At 39.1% G+C, this 25904-nt stretch overlaps 1 protein-coding gene across 1 annotated transcript in view; it reads left to right on the top strand.

The window, feature by feature from the left end:
• The first annotated feature begins 11378 nt into the window (after positions 1-11378).
• LOC140741702 (chondroitin sulfate synthase 3-like) overlaps positions 11379-25904 on the top strand; it is a 227794-nt gene continuing 213268 nt past the window's right edge. The window contains exon 1 of the mRNA XM_073071996.1: positions 11379-12965. Coding sequence (XP_072928097.1) covers positions 12063-12965 — 903 coding nt within the window. The 5' untranslated portion in view covers positions 11379-12062. The remainder of the gene's footprint in view (positions 12966-25904) is intronic.

The following is a 25904-nucleotide window of genomic DNA, read 5'->3' as shown; positions in this document are numbered from 1 at the left end:
ACCCAGGATGCACAGAGTGCAGGAGGCTCAGCAACTTACTGACATTCATGTTTAACATCGGCTCTTCAGCTCTATAAACACTCAGTGGCCCATCCCACAGAGAGCAAAGGTTGGGCTGAACTCATCAAGGACAGAGAGGATATTAACACCTGTTCAAGGGAACATTTTGAAATCTCATCAGGCATGGTTCAGTTCTTGGCTCCATCCTTCAGAAAGCTATTTGGATCAGCCTTATTACTACTCATAACTAAGGAGGATTCAAGAAGACCAATTCCTAACTGTCAAATAACAATTCATCAGGTGCGTTCTGGCTGAAATTCTAAATCCCAAAGAACTTCAATTAGATTCCACTGCTTCATAACCTACTTTGGAAAAAGGGAGATATTCCAGGAGATGCACAGTCATGCAAAACTTCAAGAGAGGAGATGTCTAACTCTGATAACTACTGAAGGATCTCCCTAGTGCCTACCGAGGTTCACCTCTATCACCAAGTTCCAGTGGATGTAAAGATGCTTCCTGAATCACAGCGTTATATCTGTCTATCAATAGCCACAGTGGACATGACTTCACTGCTCCACCCCAGCAGCGTCGATACCAGCAGAGATTTAAACACACAACTCACTGGTTCTATGCTCAGGGCAATCACGCAGGATCCCATGGAATCAATCCCAAATGTAGCATTATCTTCACCGAACAACAGCTCCAAGAAGAATGAAGGTAGCAGCACCAACTATGTACACTAGATGTTTTCTTTGACCTGACAAAAGCCTGTGATTTCATCAGTTGTGGAACTTTAGAAAATCGTCTTCAGATTCAGCTGCTTACATAATTTCATTTCCATCTTATGGTTGCCCTGTGATAACATGCAATTGCAAATATCAGAACTGGTCTACACCAATATCATTTCAGTAAAGACAGATGTCAAACAAGGCTGCCAGAATACTTTTCTAAATCTTCTTTGCTGCTATATTCCAACAAGCATCCTTTATGGGAGAGGAGCTAATGTTCAACCTGTGGCAATGGCACTCCAGAACACAGGGCACCCAGAACCCAAGCAACACATTCAAACTGCTGGAAAAACTCAGCAAGTAAGTCAGCATTTATGGAGGGGAATGAAGAGTTGACATTTTGGGTTGAGATCTTTCACTAATCTTGATGAAGGTCTTGGTCCAAAACATCGACTGCTTATTCCCCTCCAAAGCTGTATTTTGCTCAAGGTTTCCAGCATCTGCAGAATCTCTTGTGTTTATGCAAACCGCTGCAATAAGCTGTTGTATGCAGAAAATAATTGCATTTGTGGCTGAGTTCCAAGCCATTACATTCAAAGTTTAAAGTACATTTATTATCAAAGTAAGCATACTTCATACAACCTTCGGATTTATCTTCTTATAGGCAGCCATGAAACAAAGAACCCCAACTGAACCCACTAAAAACACAGGAAAAAATGTCAAACACCTCTTAGCAAAAGCAAACACTGATACTGAAATTCTCCTCCACTTTCAATACACCAGCCAATTTGGCCAATTGAGGAAAAGGGTATTTGAAAATTACGAGGGCTATTATGGACTATTACAGAGAAGTTGTGCTCTGGGGTAAATTAGCCCTTATATGCAGTGCCAGGACAAGTTTCAAGAGACAGTTATCTAGTCCTGCTCCTATTTTCTGGTGGTCCTTAGTTATGTGAGCAGTGCTCTGTGAATGGTGGAGTCGGTGCACCACCTCTTAAACTTACCTCAGTCCCCTGTGATGCTATTTCTGTCCAATTGTGGTGGATTCTGCAGGTCCCACGTTGACTCCAGCAGCTGCCTCAAAACGAACTGCATCCATAATCCTGAGGGGCTATTTAAAAGGTGACTGGAATAGTCGATATTTGGTATTGAGCTGTTGTCATTATAGTTTACAAAACAGACATGGGTCAGAGAGCACATGCTTAGCAGCTTTTTGGTGAGTAAAGAACAACTGGTTGAGTTTTGAACAATTGAGTTTTGATTTCAGATATTCATCGACCATTGTATAGTGCATCTGTCAGTCCTCTATGTGGTGCTGTTGAGTCAGTCCTTGTGCAGCTAAACTGCTGCACGTATTTGAGCTTGACCTGGAAACAGCTCTGAAATAATTTCCTAACTGGCCTTCAGAAAATAGCTAGGATACCAGGAATATTGTATTTGAAGGTAACCCCAAAAGCCATAAATGAAAGAGGTGGGGTTTTCACAAATGAATTATACATTTAATGAATAATACACAATCATAGATGTGTGTGCTGAATGTGTATTACTGTGTCCCAAGTTCTCTCAGCTTGGTGAAGGAAATCTCTGGTTGCCTTCAATTTTCTAACATGTTTCGATCAGCAAAATCAGTAAATTTTCTTTTAAGTCATGATCAATGCAAAACTTGACTTGGCAGATTGGGGAAGATGTGTTCATGTTTTCCATTGTGTCACTATACACTTCTGTTAAGTAGTACTTAATCATGACTGTCAGAAGCATTAATATATTTAAGAAGCAATTCTATCTTATGTTCAATTCAGCTTCTTGACCTTGATTATACATTCTATCAGTTGCATTGTTTGCCCCGTGTAACAACTTTATTTTAGCTGTAAGATTCCCTTTGTCGATATTTCCGGCCTTGCTATTATGCAACTCCTGAGTTTGCTTTCAATTTATGATGGTGTAGTTTTCTTTTAACTCACATCTGTTATGACTGCATTACAGATATTTGTCTCGGATCATGACAATATTGGCGTCTAAGGCATTGGAACAGATCCATGTGTGTTAATAGTCATATTTGTGATTAGTGTTTCGATCTTCTAGAAATCCCAGTCATTGTATAAATCAAAGATGTAACAAATATACAAAAATACCAAGGTTGCAGCCTTTAATCATAGCAAGACTTGGTTTTTACTGACAGGTAAAATAATTATTCTGCTGTTGATACCTTTCAGCAGTCACAAGATTTCATCTGGAAACCACAAGTGTTTATTCAGGATTGTTGTACTAGACCAAAATCAATGTTGCAAATAATACTCAAATAATAATAATCTACCAGCTATTCTATAGATTATGGACTGGAGATATATCAAATTGTAGCAGCAGATATAAAGTAACTCTTTGAAATTAACAAGAATTACATTAAGTACCTTGACTAAGGAACTAACAAATGGAAGGAAGATAATTCTTTACATATTAGAATGGGAAGTAGACTGTAAACCAGCTTACATTGAATTGATGCACCTTCCTGAAATACCCCAAAAGTGTAGAAGATGCTAATTGAACTCTAAAGTATGGATAGTATGTCCTTCAATTAGATCTCTATTTTAACTTTCATCTTCTCACCTCTTATCTGCAATGCTTAATACCACTGCCTAACAACAATCTTTCAAGTTTGGTTTTAAACTTTTGAAATAACCCAGGATCAATAACATTTGGGGAAAAGAGTAAGATTTTGTCTACCCTTGTACAATGAAGCACTTTCTGACATGACCTCTGAACTATCTAGCTATGCTTCCTGGATCTGAGCGAAGGGCGCTGAGTAGGCTACGGTCAATTATGGAAAACTCTGAACATCCTCTACATAGCACCATCCAGAGACAGAGAAGCAGTTTCAGCGACAGGTTACTATCGATGCAATGCTCCTCAGACAGGATGAAGAGGTCAATACTCCCCAATGCCATTAGGCTTTACAATTCAACCGCCAGGACTTAAGAACTTTTTAAAAGCTATTATTAATGCTTTTTGAGATAGTGATTTAGATGCATATCATATTTTTTACTGAGTTAAGTATTGTATGTAATTAGTTTTGCTACAACAAGTGTATGGGACATTGGAAAAAAAGTTGAATTTCCCCATGGGGATGAATAAAGTATCTATCTATCTATCTATCTATTCTCTGTAAGAGGCCTATAAAATTCCTTAATTATCTTAAACAACAGTTTGTTCAATTTCTGAGCTGCTATACCAAAGGAAAAGCAATCCAGTCCATCGTACTCCTCCTCTTACTCAAGACTATGTGTTGTGTTGAAGTCAAAGAACAATGGAGACTGGTAAAATCAAGTCAAGTCAAGTCGCTTTTTATTGTCATTTCGACCATAACTGCTGGTACAGTACACAGTAAAAACAGGACCTTTTTCAGGACCATGATGCTACGTGAAACAGTACAAAAACTACACTGAACTACATAAAAACAACACAGAAAAAAACTAGACTACAGACCTACCCAGGACTGCATAAAGTGCACAAAACAGTGCAGGCATTACAATAAATAATAAACAAGACAATAGGCACAGTAGAGGGCAGTAAGTTGGTGTCAGTCTAGACTCTGGGTATTGAAGAGTCTGATAGCTTGGAGGAAGAAATTGTTACATCATCTGGTTGGTCGTGAGAGCCCAAATGCTTTGGTGCCTTTTCCGGATGGCAGGAGGGAGAAGAGTTTGTTTGAGGAGTGCGTGGGGTCCTTCATAACGCAGTTTGCTTTGCAGATGCAGCGCGTGGCGTAAATGTCTGTAATGGCGGGAAGAGAGACCCCGATGATCTAAAATAACTGAACAAATAAGAAAGAAGGGTAAAGGGGAAGTTGGAATTCCCATGTGATAATCTACTAAGGTACCCTGAGAACGGATAATTGCTTCTGAATAGGTGAGGACATTCAAGCTACATATTTAAAAAAAATCTTAATTGGTCGCAATTAATCTGCATTGATCTATGACTTATTTTTCTTTTGTAGAAGCCAGAGTTGTTCACGAGTTTCTTTTGGAGGCTCAGGGATGCGTCTACTGGGTACAATTGTCTCAAGTTTGAACAGATGTCTACAGCATACAAGTCTTCGGTTAGTGTAAATTTTTGCTCCCACTCCACATCCTCCATGTATAAAATGCACATGTGCATGGATATGACCAGCTATACATGGTGGCCTAAGAATAGCACAGTCTGTCTATACCAAATCGGGCATTATTTGGGAATTAAGACTTGCTTCACTGTTAGTTAACTGATCTTCTGTTGAGGATTCTGAGACATTTCTCATCCCATAAGTAGGCTCTTCACTGAGGAATATCCTTGTGCCTTTTGTATGTATTTATCCTTGGTGCACTTGTCTTCATCCATCTGGCTAACCTTCTTTATTCTTGAACAATAATTGCATATCTTTTCTTACCGACGTCATAAACTCCCATCCTCTAGATAACGCAATAGAGTAATACATTTTGGAAGCCTTAGCACAAGTACATCTGCAAATACAAAGGTTTTTGCAAGTTATTTGAAATGGAATAAACTATAAGTTTGACTTTAGTAACAATGGATTTTGAAACAGGATGTGACAACTACAATCCAAATATAATACAGATATCAATAATGTTGGAGAAGCATTATCATCATTCTGAAGCAATCAGCATGATTTTCAAAGACTTCTGAAGAGAATGGATTCAATATTTTTAACTACTGAGTTGCGCAATATTTGTTAAAGCACTAGGTGGTGCAATTGTTTCTCTAGAAATTTTCCACCTCAAAAAACGATGCAAACTGCAACTGCAAATACCTATTGCCATATTCAATCACTATAAACATGGTTAGATTTTACAATATTTTGTACCAAAGCATTAAAAAAAAGGATGCATAATGAAACTCAGTGAGGTATTTCATCATGCATGCTACCATTCAGTTGGGCTCCTTTATTTAGTTGTCCGGGATCATAGGATGCCCTTAGTACACACATCATCTAGAGCATGTCCTTTTTTTAATTATCAAACTCTCCTGTACCCGTTTTGTAATGTCTAATTCTACAGTACTCATGAACATTGGAACCGCTTTTTAATTAAAGGCTGAATCAAATATCTGAAAGGCAGATTTTACAGAAAAGTGACACAAATTCATTTTTCCCAAATGATATAATGACAAAAATAGATTAATAACACACTTAATCACAAGCATAAAGATGCAACTTAACAGTTTGTATTTTTATGCATATAACTTTTCCTTTTTCTCTTTTTGAAGGAAAGCTTAGGAAATAATTTCTTCATTTGTGGAATGGTCACAGGTTGTGTGAATTAAATCAATGTACATATCACATCCTTGTCAGACAAGTATATATCTGGATGTGAGCTGAAGATAAGCTGTATATTTGCATTAAAATAGTAAAATCCGTACAACCAAGTTTAATAAGCAAATCAGTGAAACGTTTATCCTTATCATACCTCTTTAACAATGGATACTTTACTGACTATTGAAATCAAAAATTAGAATGGCTTATCTATTCACCGTAGAATCAGGTTTGTATTGTGATTTGTGGAATGGATGCAGCTGATGATTTTCATGTTACAACCTGAATCCTACCTATGAGCTTTAATGAGCCACAGGCCCAGTAGTTGTAAATGTCATTCTTACCGCCTCCTCCATTAGCAGTGACATGTGTTTATGTCATGTCACAGGGGGAGGCGAAGATGTAAAGTGGGTATTTTGTGGAAATTAGCTGATGTAACAGTGAGGAGCTTTTCACCACTTCAAAGCAACTGGCAGTGACAGTTTTCCTTAAATTGGTGTTTAATTTAAATACAGTTACACTTACAACAAATCGTTAAACCTGGCCTTCTGCTCCAATATCTACAAGAAGGCGGCGGGGCGGGCAGTTTGGTTGAGGGTTACTGAGTACGTTCCAGTACAACTGTGTGTTCTTGGCTGCCAACAGCCAGGTTGAGGAGCCAGCTGACTGTTGAGTGGGCAGACCTGGAGCATGCGGGCCACAGTAAGGGAATGCAGGGAGGGAGAGTTTGGAGGACATCAATGCAGAATGCTTGGAAAGGTCAGGTTTGGTGCAGATCCCAAAGAGAGATATGAGTGAGGGAGGGAGCATTGTGGCAACCCAGAGAGATCAAACGAGAAGGGGAAGAGGTTCAGGAAGAACATGGGGGAACACTGAATTGTGGGTGAAGTGACTGGACACCGGGAGATCACTGAGGAGATTTCTTTGAGACGTAGTCAATCTCACTCCTCCATCTCCTGACTAAGAGTGGTGTTCTGGAAAATAATTTATGCTGAGTTTCCTGAGGCCTAGTAAACTCAACAGTTATTGTTTAAGATGAGAACAGGGAAACAAAACCTGAGGTGAAGAGTAGCACAGGAACAGGTAAAAGAATGGCTCATCTCCTGGGAACATGTGCCTCAATGGTTCAAGCTTGTGATATTTTACACTTCCATTGCCCTCCAGTCTCAAATCAGCCTCCTTTTGGGTGTTAAAATGCTTCCTTTGTGTGAGACACTCATAACTGCATTGATATTGTTTTAGTTCATGAATTTTCCAATTCTTATGCTTCTTCTACTTTAACATGCATTTAAAAGCAAATTTTAAAATGATAAATATTTTTAAGTACATTACTACATAAATGGAATAGTATTAGCATATGCTGATTAAATTAATGGAAACTGAAGTAAAGCTGATCACGTGACTGTCACAAAATTGTTTACCATGTAGTGACAGGAAATGGAGAGTTCTGTAGGCATGTCATATTATTCTAAGTTCAGTTGTTCAGTGGAAAAAATAAGATAATCAAGTACTCGCCTATGTAGAACAAGACCAAACCTTAGTCTTTTAAATATGATCTTGAAGATTTTGAGGTTTGTGTTATACGTGGATGGTTTTATAAAGTTAACTCAATAATCATTACATCTTTAGCACTGCAGATAAAGTGTTATGTTCTAAATGAATGCTTATCAGAGCTGACAATGTTTTATAATCAAATGTACAACAATATAGCAGAGCTATAAATTTTAAACAGATCTAATTTAATGACTTCAACTAAGTTAGAGTCTGTTGTAATATACTTCATTTGTGACATGACATAGCCAGAATAGAAGTTGAATAGATGATGGATTTCAGATCATTTTTGAGTTTAATAATGCAGTTACACAGAGAATGCATTAAATATAAAAAAAACTGGAGACACTAATTCAAAATATTTCTCATCGGTACCTTCCATAACTTGTAACTTCTTTTACATTCATCTGTGGTAGATACATTGCCTATTTCTACACACACAAGAGAAAATCTGCAGATGCTGGAAATCCAAGCAATAGGCACAAAATGCAGAAGGAACTCAGCAAGCTAGATAGCATCTACTGAAAAGAGTACAGATGATGTTTTGGGCCAGGACGGGTCTCAGCACAAAACATCAACTGTACTCTTTTCCACAGAAGCAGCCCGGCCTGCGGAGTTCCTCCAGCATTTTGTGTGCGTCGCTTGGATTTCTGCACATTTTTCGTTGTCTGGGTTTGGAAGATTATGTGCGTCAAATGTCCTGGAATCCAAAAAGACAAAGAATTTACGATAATTAGTTTTAGGAAATAGCTATTCCTAATGTTGTCTCGCAATTACTTATAGGTAGTCTTTTAAGAAATATCATTTTTTTAATTACAAGATAATCAACTCTACATCTAAGATTTATAAATGAAGCCTGCTGTACTGTATTTCATGGTCAATGACTTTCTTTACAGATTTAGAAAATTAATTTTTGCATCTATTTGGTTAAAAACCTAGTCCATGCTGCCACAAATTATTAGTAGATCCCCACACTTTACATTCTGCATTTCCTTAGTCTAAGTACACAACCACTGGGTAATTCTGCATATGTCTGCAAGGCAATGAACATTTGTTATTAAATGACTCATATTATTGTAGATGTATTAAGTTTTATTCTTATAATCATTTTCCTGAATAAATACTGGCTGTAAAACTGTGTTTATTAATTATTATTTTATTATTATTATTATACTTGCTATAAATGCACATTAGAATTATAATCAATCACATATTCCCTGCTCCATCCTTATATCTATCGATTCATTTACTATCCCAGAATCTATATATCAGTTTTGAATATGCCCACCACCTGAGCATTAAGAGTCCTCAGGAAATGGAGAATTAAAACAAATCAGAATTCTCTGAATGAGAAAAATCTCCTAAATGGTTTCCTTCTCCCTTAGCATCCCGTGCACCGCACAACCATTCCTAGTTTAGGGCCCTAGCCCTAAATTCTTCAGTTTCAGAAAACGCATCTTCAATAACCACACTATCAAAGTCTCTTATTATGTTTGATATTTTAATAAAGTCACCTCTCTTAGACCCCACAAGTTAATCTCCCCTCAACTTAGAATTTATAATCCAGGAATTAATCCAGTTATGTTTGTTCCACTACCTCCAAAGCAAATATGTCCTCGAATATACACTTCCATGGACAAAGGGTGATTTACTAGACCTTCATATTGTTTCAACAGAAAATCTGGACGTCTACTCTGTATCCTCCCAGTGGTCAATTTGCCTTCCCACATCCTTACTATATCTGTGAGTTAACTTCCTGTTTTTCATAAAATGACACACTAAGTCTCCCCCGTATATTAACATTTACCAGTGTTTCACCATTTACAAATAGACTGCTCTATCAAAATGAATGCTCTCTCTCTTCCACACGTGTTTCTTCCTTATCATTTACTTAATCCACCTTATCTTATGGTGAATGGTCTGCAGCTCAATGTTGCATCTAGCACTGTATTATTAGCAACTAAAAACATTGATCTCTATCCTTCTGCTTGTTATTGATATAGATTGCAAGTAATCTAAGGCCCAATATTGATCCTAGTGGCACCCTGCTATTAAAAAAGGTTTATTTCTCCTTTTATCTGTCTCTTGAATGCCTCTTTTCACTATTTAACCTCATCAACCTTTTTTAAGTAATCTTCGGTATGGCACCATGTTAAATATCATTTAAGAATCCAGATATATAAATGATAGCTTTTTATCTATCATGCCGAGTGTGTCCCTAAATAACTCCCGGACTTGACAGAATTTACATGAACAGTATTGATTCTGTCTCATTACAAATTTTTCTAAGTGCCATGTTCCAACATTTTCTGACAATGATAGTAATCAACAATCCTCTTTCCTTTCCCCGTGTCCTTCTTTCTTGAAAAACTTTATGGAATTTGCTACATTTCAGTCCACTGGGATTGATTCAGAATTATAAAATGTTTAAAGATCACATCTACACATCCAATGTAGAATCATAAGCGAAGGAATAGGCCCTTAGCCCATGAAGTCTACACCAACCGTCAAACACCATTCTATATTAATTTCATTATCAGTACTTGGTCCATAGTTGACTGTACTTGGCTGATTCAATACCTGTGAAGCTATCCCTTTTTGAGATCTTCTGTACAAAAGGATTTGTCAGTGTTTCAAAATTTAAAGTAAATTTATTATCAAATTATCTATACATCACCATATGCTACCTTTAGATTCAAGAATGTCTAGTACTCTTGAAATGCCACGTTTTCATTTCAAGGTCTGTAAGGTTAATGATAAAGAGAGGGGTATCTCATCTGAGACCTTCTATCCTAGACCAGATTTCCTTGCTCTTTAATCCTTTAAATGCTTTCAACTTTGATGTTATATAGGATTAAAGGGCAAGGAAATTTGAACCTCTGGAAATTACATTGTAATTGTCTTTGCAAATCTGTGAACCTGGTGAGTCAGGGTAGGCCATTTCTCTGTTCAGTCGTTTCACTTCAGAGAGGGGTTTCACTTTATCTTGCTGCAATAAATCCACAAACAGCAAGGGAAAGCTTAGCTAACAACTTTTCGGGGAAAAGTAATTCCTCTAGAATTTACACTTCGCTAAACGTTAACTTTAAAACTGAACGCCCGTGAACATACATTCATTTCAGCAGTTTATCAAATGCTTGGCTTAACATAATGCTAAACATAAATATCACTGAGTATAAAACTTAAATGCTGATTTAAAATAAAGTGAAACTGTACCCGGAAAAAAATGTAATTTATAATATTTCAAACGTCTTTTGTGAGAGCTTGTGGCTCTCGATACACCTTTTATCGATGTTTTGTTTAAACTTGTCCACTTCATTTCGCAATTAACTGTATCCTTAATCCAGGCGTCATTATTGCTTTACAGTCAGCCTTTTCGAGAGAAAAAAAATAGGCTTTCAGTGTAAAATATTTTAATAAGTCGCATTGGGTAGGGCAGAACATTCCCCATTCTTTGTTTTATTAAGGGGATTATTGATATTCAATTAAAGAAATTACATCTGTAGTTCGCAGCACTCGGTGATTATTGCAGGAGTCCTCTCGGCAAGCTTTCTTCTGCCTCGTCTAGCAGCAGCCGCAAACCATCAGTGTCAAACAAAGTCTGCCTCAGCTCCACCTCCTCCAGCACTTCACATCACCGAGGCAAAGACGCAGCTCAAGGGGGCGGATGTCCCGTCCCTCCTCCTCAATTGATTGGATTGGTCGAACTCAAAGCCGACGAAACACTTTCAACCCTGTGCCCCAGCCCTGTTGTGAGTGGCCAAAAGAGCTGTCAATCCGGAGGGGAACCCTTGGTTCCTTCCTTCAGCCTCTCAGCTACTGCGCTTTGTGAGGGCGGTATTAATGTTAATGAAGGCAAGCCGGAGCTGAAGCAGAAAGACTGAGAAACAGAGAGAGAGAGTGGGAGAAGAGAAAAGGAAGAAAAAGTTATTTGCCCTGACGTCAAATGTAAACAAGATGGCGATCCGGGGAGAGTGGAGAAGAGGAGGAGAGAGAGGGGAGAGAGTGGGAGTGCCACACATACTTGAAATGTGCTTTTGCACTCAAGGAGTTGACTTGCTGAGAAGCCAGCCCTGACAACGCGTTCATTTCTTACCGTCAACTTCCCCCCCCCCCTTGTGTGTTTTCTATGATATATTTAAAAAGGAAAAAATGCACAGAAAAAGTCAAACAAAATGCGTGAATCTCTTCAAGAAACGGAAAAGGAACCGCCTGCAGTGAAACCCAAGAACTTCCTTCAGGTTGTGACAACTTGGAAGAAAAGGAGCCAGACTTAAGTTGAGTTGGTAGCCCTGGGCAGAGGAAAGACCCTTTCTTTTTACAAGGGAATATGAATTTTCTCTCCTTACTTAAAAGAATTTAAAATGGACATTTAAACAAAGACTCCGCAGTTTGCTATGGTGGAGTAGATTACTGGCCATCCAGTATATGTGTGTGTGTATGTGTGAGAGAGGACAGGTGGGAGACCCCTCTCCTGCGGGGATATGGCTGTAAGGTCTCGCAGACCGTGGATGAGCGTGGTGCTGGGACTGGTGCTGGGATTCACCGCCGCTTCGTGGCTTATCGTGCCCAGGGTGGTGGAGATCAACGGCAAGAACAAAAGGATCTCCAACATCTGCCATTCGTTGCTGAGCAGAGCCGGGATCGCGAGGGAGGCAGCGGCGGGCGCCAGCAACAGTAACAGCAATAGCAGGAGCTTGGGTTGGCACAAGGACACGGTGCTGCTCAGCAAACTGCGGCAGCGGGAGGAGGCTGAAGAGGAGGGGGAGGACGAGGAGGAGGAGGCGGAGGGAAGGCAAGGGGCGAGCGACAAGCATTTCCTCTACGTTGGGGTGATGACAGCTAAAAAGTACCTGGACTCACGGGCGGTGGCCGCCTATCGCACCTGGGTGCCATCCATCCCGGGCAAGGTGGAGTTCTTTTCCAGCGAGGGCTCCGACCAGTTGCCCCTGCCCGTGCCCATCCCGCTGGTGTCGCTGGCCGGGGTGGACGACTCGTATCCGCCGCAGAAGAAATCCTTCATGATGCTCAAGTATATGCACGATCTTTACCTGGAGCGTTACGAGTGGTTCATGCGCGCCGACGACGACGTTTACATCAAGGGCAGCCGGCTGGAGGAGCTTCTGCGCTCGCTGAACAGCAGCCAGCCGCTCTACCTGGGGCAAACTGGCCTGGGCACTAGCCAGGAACTGGGCAAGCTGGCCCTCGAGCCCGGCGAGAACTTCTGCATGGGCGGTCCCGGCATGATCTTTAGCCGGGAGGTGCTGCGGCGTATGGTGCCGCACCTGGGCGAGTGCTTGCGCCAGATGTACACCAGCCACGAGGACGTGGAGATCGGCAGGTGCGTGCGGAGGTTCGGCGGCACCCAGTGCGTCTGGTCGTATGAGGTGAGAGCAACGTGGGGGTGCCTGCTGGCCCACGCTTTCCTCGCCCTTCCACCCGAAGTCTAGCCTTTACCCACCCGCCATCCTTATCCATACTGATACATCCTTACCCATCCAAGTGAAAACTCTCCCCCACTCCCTCTCATCCCTTTTCTTTCATACCAAACCAGCTATGCTTCAACCTCTCCCTCTACACTCTCCGCACCCATCCTGATCTATGCCACTCGTCCAAACTAGCTACCCAAACATTTCAATAGACCTAGATCTAAACTTATGACTTCCAATATTTCTTCACCCATTCAAACATAAGTTCTCACTTCCTTCCCCTTATCCATGTAGAGAATTTTACCACATCGATTCAGCCTCATCTGTAATAACCACTTCACAACCGCCACATCCATGGTAATTCACCCACCCCACACTATCTCCCTTTGCTCATCCACACGTTCTCACCTGCCCATTTTAGACCATCCATACTTGTCCATCTGAAACTACTCTCATCTTGTCTAGGTGGTCATCTATTCTCTTTACAAACTGAACAATTCACATCCACCTAATCCCACCACTTCTTTTAATCCCTCATATGGGATTGCTCAGTACTGTACTGCAGGGCTCTCCCTTTGGCACACTTAGACTAACTTTTCAACTGCTGCCCTATCCTCAGACTGGTCTTGCCTTAGTCCATAGCTAGCCCTACCAAAGTTTATCCTGCTAGCCCTTGTTAACCTGTCAGAGTTTCAACAGTGCATTTACTACACTGAATGTTACCATTCCTTTTTTCTCCCGTACCAATCCACCCTCCACATGGTCCCAGCTCTTGACCATGGCACCTTCCTCATTGTACTCCTTGAACAACTTTGCCCACACCTTGTCTCCCGCTTGGCCTACCTTTGCTCTATGGATCTACACTATCCCCTCTTAAATAAACCAATGTCACATCTTCAGTAGCAACTCCATCCAATTATCAACTCCCCACCTTCCATCCCTACAATCCTCATCCCTCACCTCATTTCCCTTGCTCTCCCCCTCCTCCATTCTCCCACTTACAACTCTTAGAACATTCCCCTGCCACATTTCTCTTTTACCTGGCCTCACAATTTTCCAATCTGTTTGTAACAGCACACTTCCAGAACTCTACCTCTTCCCTCAAACCCTCTGCACTTTCTTCACACCTCCTTTACAACCCTTCCTTTCACCACCCTCTCCTCCCTTCCCTTTACCCCCATCCGTTCCTTGCTCAGCACCTCTGGGGTGGGGCACTGTCCTGGTAGTGTGAGAGGCTTTCCCTGTTCAATATTGGTTAGAAACTTGCTACCCCTGGGTAAGTTGCAATGCATTGTAACAATTTACAGCCTGTGCCAAAATTACAATATTACTGCCATTCTGTTATCCTTAGACTAAGTACATTAGCATGTTGTCACATGAAATTTTGATCATGTTATGTTCAACAATAGTGAGTTTAAAAATTTTATTGTCAACTGCAATTGCATGTAAGAGGGCATTATAATATCCATTTCCTCTGAAATTTGGAATAGTTTTATTATATTGCTTTCGCTACATTAACAAATTAAATGAATAGAAAAGCTTTAAATGTTTATAAAATCAAAAGGCAGATCTGCCATAAGTAAAACAAAGAACAAATTTCCAGATAACTGTTAAAGTTTTAACTGTGTAGATACAAAATAGTTCTGAAGACAACATCAGATCAAAACAGTAATATTGTGGTCCCTGTGTCACTCAGTTGAGAATGAGCAAAGTCCTGTTTATGTTTTGTCTTTCTATCATAGTTTTAAAAAAATTCGTTTTATAGTTGATTTTATGATCACTTTCAGATCACCCTACTGTAGGATCTCCTTGATAATAAATGAATCTAGAAGCTTTGTGATTATGCTATTAAATGTCCAGCATTCTAATATGTCCGGTTTGTCTCTGACTAAGTCAACGTTTCTCATAATAGCTCATCGGACTTGTATTTATTGAATGTGAAGTAAATTGTACAGTGGTAATAAAATTGGGTATAATATTTCAGGAGAAAGTCATAATCAGAGGTGTTAAATTAGGAGGTGCAAACTAAAACTTAGAGTTAAGATGATTTTGAAATGTATTTTTCTTGTAATGCAAAATCATCCACAAACAAATGGAAGATAGATTTTTGGTAATAGTGGTAGAGGGGTTGGTCGGTGTGGGGGTGTAATAAACACTGAAATATCAGACCTATATATAATTCACCAGTGAACTCCCTATTCTCTGCTGTCAGGGTGAGTTAGAGATGAATTTAAAATGCAGCTCTAATGAATCCTTATTCAATGGGCAACTTTAATTTGGAGATTACTGGGAGAATACAATGATCTGGGAGTTAATACAAAAATTTCCAAAATGAGAAGACCTTTTAGGGTCAAATTGATTCCTTATAGCTCCATATCCTATTTTTCCTTCTCCAAATTATTTGTGATTACTTATTTAACTACTTTGCTCTTCTCTTTCATAATCACCCTTTTAGTTCACAAATTACTCCTTCAAAATTTATTTTCTTTCTTTCTAATATTTTAGATAAAATTCCTCATGTTTGAATTTTGTGTTAGTAGAAAATGATACTCTGAATTTATTGTAATTATCATAATTTCAGTGAAGGGTCCGGTCATCTGCACATAGCCCATTAAAGATTGACAAGCAACGCCTTGGATTGACTAAGCCTATTGCTTTACTTTAGAACCCGTAGTGAAGTAGTAACACTCATGTAAAGAGGGAGAATTAGTTACCTGAGGAATCAATATTGCTCAAATACAGTAGGCTACCTTGTGTCTTAATAATGACTGCATTTCTGTATTAACTTTATGCCACATTCTTGTAACATTTTGACAATGACAATATTGTGTTTTATGCACATTTTTGATGAAATTCTAGCCTTCGTAGTTTTGAGATTTTGTAACCAAGCAATTTGAATGCAATTGATTCAACATACACCTAAGGGATTTGATATACTGTATTTAAAATTCCTCCATCTTTTGCACTAGTTAATTTTGCTTTAATTGGATAACACTATACCTTGTTGAGGAAGACAAAGACTTCTGTCTGCAAAATAAGCAACAGAAGTGTGTAATTATCACAATCATTTTCTCTTTAACAGAAATTTTAAAGTACAATCCAATCCATGTTACATTTGTGATGGAATGGGTGTCATTTCCATTGTGTGGTTTTGTTTTCTTTTGACAGGCTATAAACATTGGTTCTTAAATTTACATTTGAATTACAGTATTATTGATCTGTATGCAAGTTTAATCAGTTTCAATTAATTGTGTCCCACAGAGGGAAAATGTACATGATCAATGAAACTGTTGGTCCATAATTTCCTTCTACTGTTAGAAATGTTGGTGTTAAGCCCACACTGCATAATTTTATCTACCAGCCATGGTTTATGTAAATTACTTTAATGTCAGTACTTTGTAATCATTTGTGATGTTTGTGATTAGAAATTACACTTTGCCCATTGTCAGGGTTCCTCCTATCATTCAGGAAGCCAGGGTTTGAAAGTTTCCTCCTTTCACACTGACCCTGAGTTATCTATACTAAACTCCTAAGTGTAAGGTTGTACATCACTTTCTGTGTTTTTTTTATTGCATTCTACTTGCATTAGGGAAAATGTAGCTTCAGAATCTCTGAACAATGAAAGTTTTTTTAATGCACATAAAGATACCATCTCAATGAGGCTGTATGATGATCTGATACTGTCAGGCCATCATAAATAAGGAACTTATCAGGGAATATGTTCTTTTTGCCATCTCCATTTTGCTGATATTTGCTTGTTTTCTGCTGTTTCGTGTATCCAAGACTATATTACTTTGCCCATAATCATACAATTCTTTTTCAAGAAATGTTAGTGTGTTTATAGCATTTTTGGTAAGCGAGATCAATTCTGTCGTATTATTGTTTAAAATGTTGCAGTTATGTAAGAATTCCATGAAATTCCAAACAAAATGTTCTGCAAACATTGGGACAAGCTTTCAATTTCTCAACTATAAATTAGTAGAATTTCTAAATCTATGAGTTGCATTAATGTATAATTTACATAGAAAAGCTGAGTCATACTTGCTTTGTAACTATTACAATGAAATTCATGTGTTCCAAGAGTGATGCTACTGCTAAATTGAGATTATGAATATTATGTGACAGGATGTGAGGAGGCTAAAATGAAAGTTTTAAGAAATTGGTGTAGATTAGTAATGGGAAGGGGCAATCTTGCTCAGCACTTCATTGTAGGAGGACCAAGTTTAGTAGTCTGAGCATGTATCTGGTCTAGGGAAATTGTAACTAAAGATAACTACAAGACCTGAATGGAATAAAGTGTAGGTTTTAAAGAGGAAATGACTTATTTCCAAATAAGTCCAAAAAGAGGAACTAAAATATTGATCAATATATGGAGTCAGAGGGCAAAGCTGAAATCTTTAATGAGTATGAGGCAAATTAACCTGGTTTGTTTTATGATGAAGTACTCAAAAAGATTAATGGGATAAATCTTGTAGTTACGTTAGGCATATATTTTTGCAAATTGTTTGATGAGCAACTGCATTCAAGGTGAGTTAGCAAAATTTAAGGTCCATTGCAGAGAATGAAAATTGACATTAAATTAATCTGGAGTGAGGTAAACTGGTATTTTCCAGGGCTTGTTTCTTCTGGGACACTGCCATTTTGAATTGACAGTGGAATTGCAGAGCAAAATTTCACTGTTTCCAGATTACACTAAGGTTGGAATTGTGGTTAACTGTGAATAGCAGTGGCCTTGAAATGAGCAGCCAGTGTCAGATGAAGTTAATACAGAGAAGTTTAGATTAATAAATCTAGGCAAAGAATGTGGAGACAGAGATTGTAGACTGAGTGGTCATTTTTAGAGAGGGAGCAGAGATGCAGTCTTAGTGCATATGTTCATAAGGCTTCAGAGATGGTAGCACTGGTTGAAAACATGGTTAAACGTTTGAGCAAGGAGGTTACTTTGAACCATTAAAACAACTATTTGGCCACAAATGGTTGCATCCAATTTTGCTCTCTTCATGTTAGGATGGAGGTGATGACCTGACAAAGAATTTACAGGGTTAATACTGGAAAGAGGAATTCTAGTTGAAAGGAGAGATGAGGGAATCTCGGGCTGTTCTCTTTGGACTGGAGAAGATGAAGAGGGGATGTGTTAGAGGTGTTGAATATTACACAGGTTTAGGTGAAATAGAAATCAAAGCTTTTCAGCAGCAGAGGAGTCAAGAACCGGAGGTGACAGAATTAAAGTGATTATCAAATGATAAGTGGCATTACTATAATTTGAAATGGATGCAGATTCAATGGCGGCTGTCAAAAAAAATGTATTGGGTAAATTTGAAGGTTAAAAAATGTTGGTTTGCGGTGAAAGCCCATGTGAATAGGACTGACTGTAATGCATTACAGAGCTGGTATAGGTTGAATGGAATGGTGTAGCTGAATGACCATCCTCTTCAGTGTAATGATTCTGTGATCTGAAGGAAATACACAAGAATGTTTTGTTTTAATCTACTTGAACAATAATTGTCAATTGTTTTTCCATATTTAGGAGAATATTCTATGAGATTACATTCCTGCTCCCCACCACCACAAATTTAAGATGAGAATTTGTTGATCAAGGAATCCTTACAAAATGCTAATGATGCAAATGCACAGATTTATAAAATTCATTTAAAGTGATGTATACAACTGGTAGAGAAAGGCTCTTCAATAAAATCACAAAACTAACTAAACTAGTAAATTGAGATAAATTATTCAGCTGTAACTAAACAATACTTTAACTTAGTTTGCATTTCTAAATTTGTTTACATGGCATAAATCAAAGAGCAACAATTTCATAACTCTTCACAGACTTGTAATGGTTGTTATTATGAAGCAGTATCTTGATTGACAAATTACCTTTAGCACTGATGCTGGAGAGAAAGAATAATTACCTCAAATTTCTTGGAGCAGAAGGTTATGCTTGTATATCTCCTTGGAGTAGAAATGTATCAAAGCAATGAATTTCTTACCTAGCTCAGATGATTTGCTCAGGATAAATTATTGGGAAGGTCGGGCATTGGCTGAAATGTGGTGGCGGGCTCCAGGCCAGAGCGTCTTGAAACGGCAAGGTCCACGTCCTTGAGCAAGGAATGACCCAATGTTTGGATGATTTAAATGCTGAGCCAGATTGAAAAGGCAGGTGTCGGTACCTGAGGCGAGGATTAGACTGGTACTGCTTGCAGCTCTGCGCTGAACTCTTGCTGTAGCTGCCTCCATTTGATGCCTGGCTTCATGTCTGTCCCACTTCCATCCTGAATGCTATTTGCTTGCTTTTATTGTTTGCACTGTATGCACATTGGGTATTTGACATTTTTTTTTAATTGGTTTTGTTCGGTTTCTTTGTCTTCTGGCTGCCTGTAGGGAGACAAATCTCAAGGTAACATAATGTACTTTGTACATTACTTAGTACAAAATACTTTGTACTTTGAAGTTTGAAGTGTAATCTTTACACCTTCTAGGTTATCTAACAGAATTGCTAAAATATGTGAAGTCAACCAATGGAGCAATGATCCATAATAATACTGTCCAGAATATTCCCAGGATACGGTAGAACCTGGTTGAAAGCTCCTTTCTAACTCTCCCTAATGTGTTGAAAGAGTAGGACTTTTAATGTCTTAATTTCCCATGGAATAGGCTGTTTAACTGACTCTTGACCTGTGGAATTTTGTATATCTTGTGAATTTCTGAACTACACTGATCAGTATCAGAATGCCCTGATTATAATTTGATGTTGAGATATACTCCAGTCATTGAGCCTTAGCTATAATGTACAAAGATTCCAGCCCTATTTTCTAAGAGAGTTATTTCATTCTTTTGATATAAATCTTAAGTATAACCCTTGAGTTAACCCATGGTCTCACTTGTAATTATTTCTCCCACTGATTAGAAGTCCAACTGAAGTCTTAATTTGGTATCAAAGTCCAATTTTAGTAAACTTGAAGAAATTTGATACTTGTATTTTTCTCAAATTGTGTGGAGTTCCAACCACAATGCTGAATTTGATCTTTTATTTATGACAGAGGTTGAAAGTCATGGAGATGAAGGGGAGACTAAAAGCTATTCGGTACACTGACTTCTTTCCAGGGAAACCTGTTAAACCTGAAATCTAATTAACTCATTTATTCTGCTTCTATAATGCAAATGCATCTTTTTTGGTAATAATTTTCTGAAGTCTTTGTGTCCATAAATAAAGTTAAAGGAAAATTTCATGATGCCAAGCTAAGTCTGCTAGTGATCCCATTTTCCTTATTTTAACATCCTTAAAAGCTTAGTCCTCTGTAGGTTTCTGGTAGAAAAGCACAAGATGTGAATTGGGTTAAATGAGAGAGAATACACAATAGATTACAATGTCTTTACTATTTCATGGATTACTTGGGTAAATGTGACTTATTCTTAAACTGCTTGAAGTGAATGAAGCTGGATTGTACAACAGTATGCCTTTATAAACGACTACATGGCATATGATGTGATGTCTTCCGCTATTTGCTAAGCAATTTCAGTTTGATTGCAGCATAAACTGGAACTTTCAGAAGGGTTGGAACAAGATTCTCTTTGTTTCCAGCAGCTGTTTGTTCTTACGAGTGCACTTTGAAAAATGTCTCTGCCAATTCAGAAATCGTCCGCCAAAAAAAGGAAACAGGCAGTAGATAAGGACATTGTCCATAGGAATTGTTAATGTATACTCTCCAAAGGCTATTTTGTTAAATTACAGCGTTACAAATCACGCCTACACTGATGTTCCACTTATTGACACTGTATTTCAGGGAAGGAGCATTTCCTCTTCCATAGATTCTCAAAGCTGGCAACTTTACAAGAGGTATATAAAGTTAAAGGTGATAAGTACTGTAAATATTTGAAGGAGACAAAGACTTTGAGATCCTATCTTCTGCTGTGTCTGGATGCTTCCACTTTATTGTGCAGAGCACTCTGTAACTGCAGGACACTGTAAGAACAAAGATAAGTTGTTTACAAAATACATCCAGGGACGCTCGATTCTTTAAAAATTTAAGTAAAATGTGCTATGCTCTCTTGTTCTAGACTCACCCACTATTGGAAACATCCTCTTCTTATCTGCTCTGTCTATGCTTTTCAATTTTTGATAGGTTTCAATGCGATCTTCCACCCACATTCTTCTAAACTCTAGTGAGTACAGTCGTAGAGCCATGAAACGTTCCTCATACATTCACCCTTTCGTTCTCAAGGATCATTCACCCTTTCGTTCTCAAGGATCATTCACCCTTTCGTTCTCAAGGATCATTCACCCTTTCGTTCTCAAGGATCATTCAACCCTTTCGTTCTCAAGGATCATTCACCCTTTTATTCTCAAGACTCATTCTTGTGAACTTCCTCTGGATCCTCTCCAATGCCAGCACTTGGAATATTGTGAGAAGCACAAACGACTTATAATACTGCAAGTGTGGTCTGGCCAATGCCTTATAAAGCCTTAGTGTGAAATGCTTGCTCTTATATTCTGGTCCTCTTGAAATGAATACTAACATTGCGTTAGTAACATGACTCAACCTGCAAATTAACCTTCAGGGAATTCTGTCGGAGGACTCCCAAGTCCCTTTGCACCTCTGATTTTTGAATTTCCTTCCCGTTTAGAGAAGTCTACGCCGTTATTCCTTCTCCCAAAGTACATGACCATACACTGACCTATATTCCCTCTGCCACTTCTTTGCCCATTCTCCCATGTCGTTCTGCAGACTCCCTACTTCCTCATCACTACCTACCCCTCTACCTAACTTCGTATTGTCTGCAAACTTGGCCAGAAAGCCATCAAGTCCATCATTCAAATCATTGAAGTATAATGTGAAGAGAAACGATCCCAACACTGACACTGTGGAACACCACTAGTCACCGACAGCCAACCCGAAAAGGCCATCTTTTTTCTCATGCTTTACCTCCTGCCAGTCAGCCAATCTTCCATTCATACTAGTATCTTTCCTGTAATACCATGGGTTCTTATCTTGTTAAGCAACCTCGTGAGCAGCATGTGGTCAAACACCTTCTGAAAATTCAAGTAAACAGCATCCACTGACTTCCTTCTGTCTATCCTGCCTGTTACTTCCTCAAAGAATTGCAACTGATTTCTCAGAAGATTTCCCCGAAAGGAAACCATGCTGTTTTAGTGTATTTTATCATGTGTCTCCAAGTACCCCTAAACCATCCTTAATAATGGACTCTAGCATTTTCCCAACCACTGATGTCAGACTAACTGGCGTATAATTGCCTTTCTTCTGCCTCCTCCTTTCTTAAAGAGTGGAATGACATTTGCAATTTTCCAGTTCTCCGGAACTGTTCCAGAATCTAGTGATTATTGAGAGATCGTTACTAATGCATCCACAATCTTTTCAGCTACCTCCTACAGAACCATGGGTGTAGCCCATCTGGTCTAGCTGACTTATCTACCTTTGGTGTTTCAGCTTTTTTAGTATCTTCTCCTTTCTAATAGCAAATACACTTATTTCTGTGACCTGACACTCTTGAATTTTTGGTGTACTGTAGTGTCTCCCACAATGGAGAGTGTCACAAGATGCTTATTAAGGTTGTCTGCCATTTCTTAGTCCCCCATTACTGCCTATCCAGAGTCATTTTCCAGCAGTCTGGTATCCACTCTCACCTCTTACTCTTTATGTATCTGAAAATTCTTCCTTTATATTAAAGGTGTCCTCCTTTATATTATTGGCTAGCTTCCCTTCATATTTTATCTTTTCTCACTTTTTTATCTTTTAGTTAAAAGCTTCTCAATCCTTTAACTTCACAAAATTTTTTGCTATATTATAATGACCTCTTTTCCTTTAACGCTATCTTTGAATTTCCTTGTCAGCTGTGGTTGCCTCATCCTCCTTTAGAATACTTCTTCATCTTTGTGATGTATTTGTCCAGTGCCATCTAAACTGTCCCCAGAAACTCCAGCCATTGCTGTTCTGCCATCATCGCTGCTGGTGTCCCTTCCAATCAACTTTGGCCAGCTTCTCTCTCGGGCCTCTTTAATTCCCTTTACTCCCAGTGCAGGGTGAATTCTGTGATCACTGCAGTGCAGTGGATTTGCCTTCCAAGCCTTCCTTGGTAACTAATGCTTCCCAACTCTTTCTGTGCTACAATGATGACTACCTTGGTGCTGCTTCGTGCACTCGTGCTGACCTCATCAATTTCATCAACTTTGTCTCCAACTTGCACCCTGCCCTTAAATTCACTTGGTCTATTTCTGACACCTTTCACCCCTTTCTTGATCTCGCTGTCTCCATCTCTGGAGAAAAACTTTCTATCAACCTCTTTTACATACCAGCCAATTCCCATGGCTATCTTGACTTTACCTCTTCCCAGCCCATCTCCTGTAAATGCTGTTATTCCCTTTTCCCAGTTCCTTCCTCTCCACTGCATCTGTTCCCATGATGAAGCAGTGGGGAACATCCTCCTCCGAAGAGTGGGGTTTCCCTTCCTCCATCATTGATGCTGCTGTCACCTGCATCTCCTCCATTTCCCAGTCATCTGCGCTCCCCCATCTTCCTGCAGCCTTAAGCAGAGATAGAATTCCTCTTGTCCTACTACCCCTTGAGACTCCGCATCCATTGTCCACTACTTGTGCTATCTTCAGTGGGATCTTACCTCCAAACATATTGTTACACTCGCGCTCTCTGCAGGGATCACTCCCTCCATAGTTCCCTTGTCCATTCATCCCTTCCCACTCATCTTTCTTTTGGCATGTATCCCTCCAAACGACAGAAATGCTAAACCTGCCTATTCACCTCCTCTCACACCTCCATTCAGGGCACCAAACAGACTTCCAGATGAGGCAACTTTTCAGCTGGAAATCTGCTGGGGTCGTTTATTGTATTCTGTGCTTCCAGTGTGGTACCATCTACATAAACCTGACATAAATTGGGGACCGCTTTGTCGAGCACCTCCACTCCATCTGCAAAAAGCAGAATATCCTGGTGACCAACCATTTTAATTCCTATCCCCATTCTTGTTCCGACATGTTGGTCTATAACCTCCACTTCTACTATGGTAAGGTCACTCTCATGGTGGAGGAGCAACACCTTATATTTCATCTAGGTGGTCTCCAACCTGATGGCAAGAACATTAAATTCTCCTTCCGGTATTTTCCCCTCCCCCCTCCCTCCTCTTCTATTTCCCACTCTGACCTCTTATCCTCATCTGCCTATCACCCCCCTCCTTCCTTTTTACCAGTCTCCTCTCATCAGACTCCCTCTTTTCTGGTTCTTTACCTTTCTCACCTAACAGGCTACACCAATCATCTTTTATCTTGTCCTGCTTCTCCTCCTCCCACCTTTTTATTCTGGCATCTTCCCCTTTCCTTTCCAGTCCTGATGAAGGGTCTCGGCATGAAACGTCGACTGTTTATTCATTTCATAGAAGCTGCCTGACCTGCTGAGTTCCTCCAGTGTTTTGTGTGTGTGTTGCAGTGGATTTGCCTGTTGTTTAATGTTTCTTTTATTGTATTAGTAAAAGAATACAACACATATCAAGGCTGAAAGAAAGATTTTCAACTAAGTAATATTGATCCAGCTGTTACTAATTGCAGTCATTCATCTATATTTTGAACCCATTATTGGTTTAGTATTTGCTAATAGATCACTACAAACATTTAATACCTTCTAAATAAAACTCTGACTTGTGCCTTGTTTGAAGTTTTCTCCATATTTCCTTTTCCATTTACTGCTTGCTGTTTCGAAAGCTATTGCTTTTATTTCCAAAGCATACAACCATTATCTAGTTAAGGTAATTGTTTTACTCCAATTTAAAAAAAAATAAGCTGAAAAGGAATGGGATACTTGAAATGGGATAGTTGAGGAATGCGTTGTACCTGATGCCTTAAGGACATTCAAATCATAAAATCACTTAAGAGAAGGTGGCAAATAGAACTGATGTTTATTGGTGTTGAAGCATGAGAAGACAGAAGAGGCAATAAGACAGAAAAGGATGCTCTTCCTGGCTAAGGACTCCAGAACAGGATTTGCCATCTCAAAATAAGTGGGTCATTTAGGACTGAAGTGAGGTGAAATACTGTAGCGATGTGCTACACACAAAGTGGGTGAAAGTGGGTCGCCACAATACCTCCATTCTCCAGAATGTTAGTGTTTGGGATTGTATGTCTTGGAGTCTTCCTTGTTGATTGCATTTAGAACAGAGGTTGATATATTGCCAGATATCAAGGGAATCAAGAGATATGAGGATAGTCATGAAAGTGAAAATAAGCCATCTTGAATGGTGGAGTATGCTCAATGGACCTAATTGACCTTGGTTTCTTTTGTTGTAAAAGCCTAGAACACTTTACTTATTTTTGGCTTCTAGTTCCTCCCTTCCCTGTAAGGCTTTTTAAAAATGAAGTATTTTATAAGTCTAATTATCTTTAATATCCCAGCATTTGTCACTACGAACTGGTTCTGTGGAACAGGTTGCTGCAGAGTATCTTGCTGCCATTGACGTACTTTGAAAGTGCAGTCACTGGTGCGATATCAGAAACGTGACAGTCAATCTGCATATGGAAGATTCCACAAAAGTAAATTGTATTAATCAGGTTATCTGTTTCAGTGTTGTTGATCTGTTTTTCCTGCTCTTACTGGCATTGTTACTTGACCCCTGCAGGCACATTCTTTACCGCAGGTACAATATATGTTGATTTATTTAATTTGCCCTCTGACAATTTTTGCCTGCATTACGAGTGATGTATTGAGCAAACATTAAAAAAAAATAGAAAAGGCAAAGCAGAGAGACAAGCCTAGAGAAACACTGTATTTGTAAATTAAAACATCAATGGTTGTTCAGCATCCTTGAAGCAATTCCATGTGAATCTTTTGGATCCACTTTAGAGAGTGGATAAGAAATTGGTTTAAGATCTGATGCTAA

The sequence above is a fragment of the Hemitrygon akajei genome, chromosome 2 (genome assembly GCF_048418815.1).
Source record: "Hemitrygon akajei chromosome 2, sHemAka1.3, whole genome shotgun sequence".
NCBI lineage: Eukaryota > Metazoa > Chordata > Chondrichthyes > Myliobatiformes > Dasyatidae > Hemitrygon > Hemitrygon akajei.
This window is presented reverse-complemented; position numbering and strand designations above follow the sequence as displayed.